Source organism: Sarcophilus harrisii, chromosome 4, assembly GCF_902635505.1.
Source record: "Sarcophilus harrisii chromosome 4, mSarHar1.11, whole genome shotgun sequence".
NCBI lineage: Eukaryota > Metazoa > Chordata > Mammalia > Dasyuromorphia > Dasyuridae > Sarcophilus > Sarcophilus harrisii.
In genome coordinates this window covers 31,447,735-31,460,064 of record NC_045429.1, presented here as the reverse complement: position 1 = coordinate 31,460,064, position 12,330 = coordinate 31,447,735, and the positions used below count along the sequence as shown (strand labels likewise).

Below are 12,330 nucleotides of genomic sequence, written 5' to 3'. Positions count from 1 at the left end.
GAAGGGGCTACCCATGCGGGAGGGCTTATACTCATCTTCAACATCCTTATCATTAACAATTGACATTTGCATTACTCTGTAAGGTTCATAAAATGGTTTACAGTCAGTACCTCATTAAAGCCTCAAGACAACCTTAGGAGGTGAGGGCTACAGCAATTATCATTCCCATTTTGCTGAAGTGGAAGCTAAGATAAGGAAGGAAAAGTCCCTGAAAGTCCAGCTGGATCACAGTTCATACTCTATCCATTATCTAATTATAAATCCTTGAAGTACTGAAGCACACAGACATGTAGATGTATATATTGCATGTATATAATATGCACATACAACCAGATTACCCTATGAAAACACCATGACCAAAGTAATGGTAATTTTCTATGGTGTTAACATATTATATTTGCATGATATTTTATAGAAAGCCTTTTCATATCAATTATCTCAACTGGTTCTCAAATAACCATCCTATAAAAGTTAGAAAGAACTGGTATTATTAGATTCAGAATCTGAGACTCAGAATAAGAATTGACTCACTTGTTCAAAGTCATATAGCAGAGGTCTTCTGACTCCTCTAACCCTCAGCTAGACGTTAATCTGAAAATTAAATAAATTATAGCTTCCTTGATTTCTATAGCCATTTGGTAAAGTTTTGAGTATTATAAACAATGCTTTTTGAAAAAAATACTAGATATCAATATAGGATAAATGAGGAATTATTTTATAAAAAATCTCTATTATTGATAATTCCTTCCATAGTTACACCACCAAATGACCAAATATTTCATTCAAGAAAATAAATAACACTCAAATTAATAATACATAATAAGAGCTAATATTTACATAACACTTTAAAGTTTTCAAAGCAGTTTACAAATACCATATCATTTGAGATAATAGCAAACACCTGCTTTCCCAATGGTCCTGAGAGAGGTCTGTTTCTTACAAGATCGATACTGGCCCTAAAAATGCGCTTATTCATCACGTTTATGTTCCAAAATAGCCATGTGACAGAAGGTCTATTTAAAAGACAGCTTGGGACAGTGACAAACTTCCCAATAACTGTACCTTCACCATGAGGAATTTGGTTCTGTTCCTTCTTTTTGTTCTTCCTGGTAAGTCTGGTCATCCAGCTTAAGTAGCTGCCATATGAACTTTTGGAGGGATAAAATATAAGCTAGATTCACTCTCAACATAAGCTTCAGCATTATCAATGGAGGCTTAATATGATTCTAAGAAAAATGTCAGGGGATAAGAATTTAATTTGAGAGGATCTTTTAAATTGATCATTAGGATAGAATATAGAATTTCTCTAAGAAGCTGAAATTGGCATGGCATGTACATTATACTTAATAAGTTATTCCCTAATATGTCCTTACAAATAAAGGATTCCTTTTATTTTCATTTAATTGCAGTATTTCCTGTCTTTCAGGGCTTTCGAGGAACCAACAAGTTAATTATGGTGAGTATTATTTCTGTCTCAGTTGTAATTACAGCTACCTTCTAAATCGTAATACAGTAGTTGTTGAGTCATATCTGTCTCTTTGTGATCCCATTTCGGGTTTTCTTGGCAAAGATAGTAGAGTGGTTTGTCATTTCCTTCTCCAGCTCATTTAACAAATGAAAAAGTTAAGGGACTTGCCCAGAATCACACAGCTAGTGTCTGAGGCCAGATCTGAACTCAGGAAGATGAGTTCCTGACTGCAGGCCCATTGCTTGGTGCACTATGGTGCCACCTAAGCACCCAGCCACCCAAATTAAATAAAAGGTGTTTATCAAATTTGAATATTTGAATGGAAATACAATGACAAGATGCATGGAATGTTGAAGATGAGCCCTGTTTTTACAATTAAGTACCTTCATGGTGCTTGGTACACAGAAAGCGCTTAATAAATGCATCTCTTTCTGATCAGGAACAATAGAAGGTCCATTCTTTAAAGCTGTTACTCCAGTTGTAGTTAGAGAACTGTATTTTCTTTTTTTCAGAACTCAACTTCCAAGAGGGCAAAAAGTATATATATGAATATAACAGCATCCTCTTAAGTGGACTGCCTGAAAAGGGATTGGGACTAGCTGGGCTAAACCTGAAAAGCGAAGTTGAAATCAGTTGTTCAACAGTCACATTTCCAGTTATGAAGGTAAGAAAACAGATCCAACTGGGAAGTTGATATTACCTTGCTGGAAGGAAGACATTTTTCAAGGTTTGGAGAAATATTCAAATTTTTATCTTGTGTTTTGCTTATTCATACAGAATGTAACTAGCCTTATCATTGTCATTGTTGTTGCTGTTGTTAAATAAATAATAACAATAACATGGTCCCCTAAATTCTATTTCATGTGCTTGACAGGTATTTCTCTAGGCAAGCTAACTTTGAATTTGAGCTCTTTCTTTTGCTTTGTGTTCAGGGAGACAATAGAATGTGATTTTAAATACATAACTATTCATTACCAGATCAATTCTATATTCTAACACACTGCAAGTTTAAGATTATTTAGTAAATTGGTTCTATAACTAGAAAACAATCAGGAAGGAATAGGAGAATTGGTTGAATTTTGCTAATTTCACAATTAATTTCTGGTCATAATTTCTTAAGATATATGATTATAAATGATAATATATGTTAGTCATTCTTTATAATTCTCCAAAGAAATAGATTTACCATGAAATACAGGTATTAATATTTAATTATCTTCAATCAATAATTAATATTACTGATATTACTATTTTCTGGTGATGTATAGTACTTAATCTTAACACTCTGTTGTGACTGGTAATAGACTCACCCCTAACTTTATTCAACCCACTCTCCTTTAAATAAAAAAAAAAAATCCCAACTCTTGGAGAAAAAAAAAAGATTGGCAAGTTCTACCATATTGGAAATGTTTCAAAGAGGCCCTGAGCAATGGGGTCAGATTACCAGTAGACTGAACACATGGTGCTGAATTCTTTGGCCATGGTAATCAATAAAGATGGGCTGCAATCTGAATTGTTAGGGCAAAAAATAGCCAAGTCAATGAAATCACAGATCCATTTAAGTATTTGAGAGCTTAATTAATTAAATCGTATAAGTGTTTTGAGTCATAAGAAGCAGACCAGGATAGAACAGTGGTTTACAGATGTCAAGTGAAAAAGGAAAAATGGTCCATTCTACTTCAATCCCTCTTATCCTGAATGCCAGCTCAGTACAAGCCCAACGTCCTCTCAGGCCTAGAAGATTATTCAGCCTCAGTTCTAAAAGCCATGAGAAGCCTTGGTTGCCTTGTGGAGCCAAAACTAGGACATACAATCAGTGTTTAGCCTCAGGGCACTGAAATTTAATGAAGTGTCAGAACTGCTTCAGCAATAGAGAAATACAAATAAGTGTATATATACACATACATACACAAATAAGTGTGTGTGTATATATATATATATATATATATACATACATACACACATATATACATATACATATACTTTAGGAGAAGTTATATAGTAGAAATACTGAGTTCAAATCCTGTTTGCGACACATAAGACTGTGAGCAGGGCAAAGTGTAACCATCCAATTTCAGTCTTCTCAAGTGCTTAATAATTTTACACGCAAGGAAAGAGATAGAAAAGGGTTTGAGGAGTGTGATAGGAATGTGAACTTGGAACATTCTGTTCTGTCTCCTTGACGTGGGGGGATTCTAACTTTTTCTGTCATTCTGGTAAAACCTAGGAAGAAAACTGCATTTCAGTTCGTGATTAGTAGATAAAGACACCGTTTTTTCCCTTTTGAAATTTTATAGATTCCCCTGAAATCCATCCATTGACCCCTTGTGGATCCATGAACCCTTGTTTTAGGGTGATGTGGCCATTAGTTCAGAGACCAGACCTATCTTAGTTCTCTATGAATGACTCAGAAAAGAGATTAAATGGGAATGTCTAACTCAGTACTTTCAGTCACATTCCCAGGATGCAATAAATCCCAAGATATCTTGGGAAGGTTCAGAGTACAAAAGACCAAAAAAAAGCTTTTAAGAGCATCTGTAGGTAAGGTTATGATACCTTATATGGACAGAGGGAAGGAAGGAGGAAAGAAGAGGAGGGAGAGAGGGAGAAAGGAAGGAAGTAAATGGGACCAGGTGAAGATTTCTCAAAAAGTCTATGAGATGGAGTGGGTCAGACCCTAGGCCTAAGTTTCAGGAAGGCATGTGATCCCTTTTCTCAGAGGGCTGTAGGGCAGAAAAGGTCAGACCTTCAGTCCAAGCTTCAGGAAGTTACGTGTAGACTTTCACTGGTCAATGATTACTGTCTTTTCAGTCCATCCAATGAACCCAAGTCTTTTGCTATATAATTGATTTCCTGTTTGTGGGCCTGACATCTCACATCATGCTGGGAGATTGGAGCTGAGAGGCTTTGTGTCTGCTCAGCTGGGGCGTTTGGACCTCTCCTTGCAAGGACTGAATAAATGCTTCCTGTTTGTATCTGAAGATGGCTCTGAGTAGTCATTTTGGTTAAGGGGGTCGAGCATCTGCCCCACAAGGAAAGAAGAGAGGGAGGGAAAGGAGGAAGGAAGAGAGGAAGGAAGGAAGGAAGAAAAGAAAGAAGGAAGGAAGGAAGAAAGGAAAGAAGGAAGGAAGGAAGGAAGAAAAGAAAGAAAGAAGGAAGGAAGGAAGGAAGGGAGGAAGGAAGGGAGGAAGGGAGGAAGGAAAGGAAAGGAAGGGAGGGAGGAAGGAAAGGAAATGTTGAGGCTCAGAAGGGATCCCAAAAGGCTGGGGTTGCAGACCAGTATTGTGAGGTGTCAAAAGAATTTTCTGGTTTGAAGCCATATCCAAATCAAGGGGCAAAGTTTATGGTAATGTAATGCCAGAGAAACTGAGGCAGGATAGAGATTAGAGAATAATTTAATAATTTATTTAAAAGGGAGAGATTTACTGGGATCAAATGGATCCATGGTTTGGTCCCAGGGCTGAATGAGACTATAGTCTCCAAGAATCCAGCAGTGAATGTCAGATACAAGATTTTTTAAAGGATAACAAGAACGATGACATAATGGGAGGAGGTACCTGGATGGGAAAAACCTAATGGGGAGCTGCACCTAGGATGACGTAATGGAGGGAGGTACTGGAGAGGCTCCTGATATTCTAATGATGTCTAAAATGGATAAAGACCTTTATCCCATCCAACACTAAGAGGGAATGATTATAGCCTGAGGCAGAGTAACTGAATAGGACAATTAGGGAAACTGGGTCAGGACATTAAAAGGGAACTGTGGCACAACAGTAATTGTAAGGCCAATTGAAGTGGGCTAAGTTCCAAAAGAATTTAGAAAGAACCAAGAGAAAGAAGACAAATTTATTCAGTTCTTCCAGTCACTGATATGCTAATTTTATGACCCAAAGATAAAATTGAGGAGTGGTCTATTCACTACAATCTCAGGAACTTGGTTATCACTGACCAGCAGATTATCTGTCAATCAGTAATGTTTGTTGACAGACAGTTTGTTAGAACAATAGCATTCTAAGGTCAGAGGGCCTCAGGAGCACTAATATATCTTCCCTAAAATCTAAGGGAAGAAATACTATTATATTCCCAGGCCAGAAGACTTTTAGTCATTGACAGACAGATTGTCAGAACAATAGCACTCCAAGGTCAGAGGAACTTTCCTCTTAGTCTCCACCTCTGCATTTTGGCTAAACTAACCAATGATTTATTAGCCTGATTGTATATGTAATTTTCCACACCAGTGCTTCCTACTTCTGACAAGAAAAGCAACAGATTTTCACAACTCCTCTATGGGTTAGCTAAACTTGACCTTTAGTAAGATTACAATGTTCAGTTTGGTTTTTATAGTTGTGATTGTTTCCAATTATATCTTTGTCAGGGATATCCAATTTTTTTTAGTCTTTTCAGGGGCATGTTTAAAATTTAGTTAAAATGTCTTAAATATATTGATTTCTTTTAAAAACATATATAATATTTTATTTTTTCCCAATTACATGTTATAACAATTTTTGTACTTAAAAAAAAAGTTTTGAGTTCCAAACTCTCTCTGTCCTTCTTTCCCCTCCCCTCTCCCTGAGACAATAAGTAATCAGATATAGGTGATACATATTCAATCATGTAAAACATATCCCTATCAGCTATGGTGATGTGGATGATGTAGACATCAGATGAGGGTAGACACTAAAAGTTGGAGTTCAGTCATGTGACAAATTCACAATGACATTCTCTTTGACAAAAGGTAGATTTACTTAGGGGAATGGGTTATAGACAAAATGAAGAGAGACAATAAATACCGGGAATGGTAAATATGAAAGAGTGGGAGAGCATAAGAAAGACAAGTTCCTCAGTGAAACTCACAATTGCCCAGCAGAAAGGGAGCACCTCATGAGAATGAGATAGGGAAGAGACCCCAAAAGGTTGGGGATCACAGATCAATGTAGTGAGGTGTCTCAAAAGAATTTGCAGGCTTAAATCTATATCCAAGTCAAGGGGCAAAGTTTACTGTAATTGTAATGTCAGTTGAAGTGAGTTAAAGTTCAAGAGAATTTAGCAAAGAAACAGAAGCAAGAAGAATATTTATCTAGTTCTTCATGCTATAGATCTACTAATTTTGTAGACTAGAGGAAGAACCAAGGAGTGGTCTCAAGAATTTGGTTATCATTGACCAACAGATAGTAATGTTTATAGGACTGTTCTAAAGCTAGTAGACTTAAAATTATTGATAGACATTGTTAGAACAACAATCTCAGGATCACTTAATATATCTTCCCTAAAGTCTAAGGGAAGAAATATTATTATATTCCTAGGCCAGAGGATTTTTATGGTATACAATTTCCATGTTAAAAAAAAAAATAAAACATAAACAATTTGTCCATGTTGAGTTCCTTGAAAATGATCTTTGTTATTGGCTCTTATGTGTTAAATTTTCCATTAAGTTCAGGTTTGGTTGATAGAAAGTCCTGAAAATCTGCAAGTTCATTGAATGTCCATTTTTTCTCATTTAATGTTATAGATAATTTTGCTGGATATATTTTTGCCTGCAGGCCTAATTCTTTTGATTGTCAGTACATATAATTCCAAGACTTGTGGTCTTTTGTTGTGGCTACTGATAAGTCCTGTACGATTCTAATTGTAAGTCCAGCGTATTGAATTTTTTTTTATTATTTCTTGCAAAATTTTCTCTTTGATCTGGGAATTTTGAAATTTGGCAGTAATATTCCTATGTATTTTCCACAAAGTATCTCATTGAGGTGGTGTTCAGTGAATTTTTTTCTATTTCTACTTTCTTCTCATGTTTTATCACTCCAGGACAATTTTCTAGGATTATTTCTTTCATTATTGTCAAGGTTCTTTTATTGGTCACAAATTTATATTATTTCTTCTTGATCTGTTCTCCAAATCTGTTATTTTTCTTATAAGATGTTTCACATTTTGTTCTATTTCTTCATTCTTTAGAATCTGTTTTGTCATTTCTTGGTCTTTCATAGCTTCACTGGCTTCCCCTTATCCAGTTATAATTTTCAAAGAGTTATTTTCATCTTTGAGACTCTGTATCTCCTTTTCTAGTTGGTTAAAATTTTTTTTCATAAATATCTTGTTTTTCTTGAATGGTTTTAATTTAAATTTTTTTTTTTTTTTTTACTTTTTCCTCAATGTCTTTCATTTGATTTTTAAATTCTTTTTTGAGTTCTTCTATAAATTCTCTCTAAACAGGGAGCCTTTTATGAACTTAACATAAATTTAACCTAAGAATTTAGCCTCAGAACTCCTGAGCTCAGGAAATTCATCAGCCTTAACCTTCCTGGCATTAAGGGTAACAAGCCTAAGTCACTATGCCTTAAAAGTAGTAACTTTTGGAGTAGAAACTTTTTTTTACTTCAGTGCTCTCCTCTGTTCCTGTTCCTATAATAAGTTTCTGTGGTGGGGTTTTTCTTTGTCGGTTCATTTTTATTTTATTTTATTTTTTTTTTACATAAGAGGTATTAATGTAAGCAGCTCTAATTGTGGGGTGGGAGATAGTGTCTGTAAGCTTCATTTGAGTGGGAATGCCAAACCAAGAGCTCCATCTTCCAGCAAGTGCCCACAGCTAGCAGCGTCCCTGCCCACTGCCCTTGCACTCCTGGTGTGCTGATTCCTTCTCACCCCAGCAGAATCTCTGCAGAACAGGTGGCCTGGGTTCCTAATCAGTGAGGCTCATTCAGTTTTCCCCCACCAAGACTGTCTAGGAGGTGAAAGTTTCTGTGGTTGCTGCTGAGGCTCCAGCCACACCCACCTAGCCCCAGGGTGACCAATGGCTGTTTCTGTGGAGCTAGCCTGGAGGTGTTGGCACTTCACATGGCTTAATCCCCACCCTGGGGTCTTCTTCAGATCTTCTCAGTTTGTACCTACAGGACCCTACTTCTGTCCCAAGTCTTCTAGATTTTTCACCAGTTTATGTGTTCCCTGAGGTGCAAATTTGCTTTATTTGTGGGGAAAATCTGGAGAGCTTGAAATTTACCAACCTACACTGCCCTCTTCCTAGAATCTTCTCCCATACTTTTTGTTATGCCACAGTTCTCTTTAACTGTTCTGACTTGGTTTCCCCTGAACTAGTTTCCTTTGTCTCAGTTTCCTTAGCTGTTCTGTTAAATGCCCTTAGTCGTAAAAACCCACTCTAGTCCATTAAGACTGGGGACCGTTTACTCTAAGGTTATATATTGCTAGCAAGATAAACAAGAGAGCAGAACTCCTGACCCTCCCCTGTCCTCAAGAATTTATAATACCCCTCTAAAATATTCCAAGATACCTCACTGACATCTTTATCTCTGGGTATTCAGACATCCTGTCTCTGGGCTTTTAGGAGTTATGGTCTCCCCCCAACCTGACAGAAGCCTTCCCGCTTTTTGGGGGGGAGGTCTTTGTCTCTAGGGTTATTTAAAGGAAGAGGCCGCTCTTATTCGGGGCTGCTTCATTCTTTGAGATGACAGCCCTGGGACCAACATGGATTCCTTGGTCCCAGTATATCTTTATCTCTGTCTGACTGGATAATTTGAGACGAGAGTCCTGTCCAGTCAATTATACTCTCCAATTAATAAACTATTGAAAACTCTCTAATCTCTCTCTACTCAGTTTCTCCTCTTTAAATTTAGCCCGAAGGATATAAAGGGAAACTGAGTCATGGATTGGCAATTAAGAATTTTTTGATCTCCACCTAGGGCCTGAGGGGCTCCAGGGATCTAAATTATTCCTTAGGAAAAAGATCAGCCTCTATACCTCCAGGCCTCCGGAAAAGGGAAGCAGCCTCCAGTCCGCCTACAAGTGGACAATGGAATCATTGGCATTTGGGGGTTTAAGTCCACCAAATTTACCCAGGGTACCTCTTTGGGGTACCATCTGGTTCTGTCTGGGTATCCTTTGGGGTACTGGGTACTCTTTGGGGTACCATCTGGTTCTGTCTGGGTATCCTTTGGGGTACTGGGTACTCTTTGGGGTACCATCTGGTTCTGTCTGGGTACTCTTTGGGTACCATCTGGTTCTGTCTGGGCTGTTGCTAGCAACCTGGTCTCAGAATATTGCCGGGTTAAAAAAATTTCTAGACCGGATGTTTTCCAGGACCTGGAAAAAATATTTCTTCTGGGTTTAATAAAACTGTTGTTTCTATGTTCTGTGTGATTTGTCTTTTTATTTTTAATTAAAAGTTTTTTTTTTAAGAACAAAGTTGCAACTGTGTTAAAGTAAATTGGGCTCCCCGTGTGGTCTGTGTGTGTTCTGTTTGTTTTACATTGTGTGTGTCTATGTTAAAAAATTAGCAAGCTTGTAAGGGGATGGGGTTTCAGCCTGTGTTTTAGGCTTAGAAAACATCAAGAAGCTTGAAAATCTTTCTCCCGGGGGGCTAGGTACGGCTAGCACTGGGGTGCTTTGCCCGGCCTTCTCCGCCCCTATTGTCTTGGTAGCTTCCCTTCGCCTTCTCCCCTCCCTCCCTGCCCTCTTCTTCTCTCCAGCTGAAAACAGATTTTCCTCAGGTGTGGGCAGAAAAATCCAGCCACTGCCTCTCCTGTTTCTGTTAAAGCAGTACCCTATGTCAGAGACACCCTTTGGATTCTGGAAGGGAAAAAGAAAAATTCAAGGTGAAACCAAAACTTCTCTCTGGGGGCGGAGGTCTGGAAACAGCCCCTAGTCTGTTTCCTGGTTTAAAGAGCTTTGTTAAGTTTAAGAACAATGGTTAAGGGAAGGAATTGGCTGTTTGAAAATCTGCTTGTGATTTTAAAACTTTTGACCCTGATGTACTTAAATTTCGTAAGTAAGATGGAATTTGTTCCTCTTTTGCTTTTCAATGGATAGATCCCCAGGGGGAATTCTCAGGGACCTTACTTGGACTAGGTGCCACCCGGGTTTAAAACTCCCCACTACTAAAAAGGGCAGGTTCAAAGGAATTCTTGGGAACAATGGATAACCTGGTTGGGTTCCCTCTTTTGCTGGGATAGCAAAACCCCTTTATTCCACCCGGCCGGTCAGGGTCTCCCTTTGTGGGGTTGGCTGAAAATCTGCCTTTGATCGTCTAGGAGCCCTCCCCGGGGCCCCGGCCCCCTTTTGTGGCGGGCCGGGGATTGGTCCGGCCTGTTGCATATCTCTCCAAGCCTTGGGTTTGGTAGCAGCTGGAATTGGCCCCCTGTCTAGGGGCCATGGCCGCAACTCTCTTTGGTAAAGGGGCTGACAAACTTTCCTTGGGCCAGTCTCTCTCTTCTCTGCCCCTCCTCTTGTTGAGGCTCTGCTCCAGGTCTGCCCCGAAGGTTGGCTCTCCAATGCTCCCATTACCCACTATCGGGGCCCCTGCTTTTTAGATCATCCTCCCTCACTTTCTCCAAATCTCCGCCCTGAACCCTGCCTTGTCCCCGGATCCTGGTTCTGATCCGACTCCTGCATGACTGCTTGGCTCCGAGGGTCCCAGTCCAAGGGCCTGACCTTTCTGACATTCGGTGAAAACCCTGAAATTCTTTTTTACAGATGGGAACAGTTTTTGTTGTGGGGGACACCCCTTTTCTGGGCGGTGGTAAACTAGCCCTCTCTCCCTATGGTTCTTCCTTCCTCCCCTGGATCTTCTGCCCAGGCGGAGGATTGAGCATTGACTCCAGGCCTGCGCTTTGCAAAGGATAAATCAGCTAATATTTACACTGACAGTCCATTTCCTTTCAACGGCTCTAAATACCTCTCTTACAAAGAAAGGGGCCTGGACTCGAGGGAAAAAAGGGGTAAAGGGGATACTTTCTTACTAAATTCTATCTGGTTACGCTCTGTTTGCGTATTCATTTCAGCTCAAATCTGGTTGAAACAATGGAAGGGTGGGAAATCGGGTGGGGGATGCGGCGGCTCGGAGGCTGCCACCTCCTCCCCACTTCTTCCTTTCTTTCCGGCAATCTCTCCCCTCCCCCTGTTCCTATCTAGCGAATGCTTTGGTGAAGAAGGGACTTGCCATGATTTCCCTCATTTGGGGAAAAGAAAATGCATCAGTTATTGAGCGGATATTATATAAAGGGATTGTTAGCCAATTGATCCTTTGGGGGATTTGGAAATCCCTTCAAAATGATTACTCAAGGACCTCTCAAAGTAAAAAGCAGAAAAGTTGTTTTATTTAATTAATTCTCCGGAGGAATGAGCGGTTCCACCGCGAGGGAAGGGTACATTAGAAGGGAAAGAAGGGATGGTGACAGTCTTTATAGGGTCTTTTAGATTACATCCTTGAGTTTGAGGAAACATTTTAAGAGGTAGGTGCCCCCCCTTTTTTTGGATGTTATTTCTTACCAAAACAGAACTCCTGGTTAAAGGAGGACCACAATCAAGCAACCATTTGTTTAAACATCCCTGGTTTGGGCAGCAATAAAGCAGATGATCTTTATTTGGCAGGATGCTTTCAAAATGCTTTACCTTTATCTTTACTATAGGCTTGGAAATGCTTTATTTCTTTACTATGGGCTGCTGTTGGAAGTTCTTCAGTTATACACACACACAAAAGCTCCCCCTTCTTATATTGTTTTATCTTATTTGAAAAGAACTTACACAAATTGTTCAAAAGTCAGTTAACAGACTTACACATTTTTTTCAAATTCACTATCAGAATCATCTTCTTCTAACCCCCCTCCTTCCTCTTTTTTTTGAGAATCATCATTTTGGCTCCTCTGGATTTCAAAAATTTCGATAAGGGACCGTTAAACTATTCCTGGTTATTAATGTGATTATACCAGGGGCAAACATAATGGTAAAATTAATATCCCACTAATTCCGAATTAGTCCCTTCCATAAAAGTTGTTTCCACCAGCTACCATCAAACCAGGACCACCAACTAATTAGAAAAGGGATTTCCCTCTTGGGCAGGCACATGAACTATTTTG

At 39.0% G+C, this 12,330-nt stretch overlaps 1 protein-coding gene across 1 annotated transcript in view; it reads left to right on the top strand.

Moving 5' to 3' along the window:
- Positions 1 to 1,985: 1,985 nt before the first annotated feature.
- Positions 1,986 to 12,330, top strand: part of LOC111720987 (vitellogenin-1-like) — a 90,368-nt gene continuing 80,023 nt past the window's right edge. Inside the window, exon 1 of the mRNA XM_031969301.1 lies at positions 1,986 to 2,132. Within this exon, the coding sequence (XP_031825161.1) occupies positions 2,127 to 2,132 (6 nt within the window). The 5' untranslated portion in view covers positions 1,986 to 2,126. The remainder of the gene's footprint in view (positions 2,133 to 12,330) is intronic.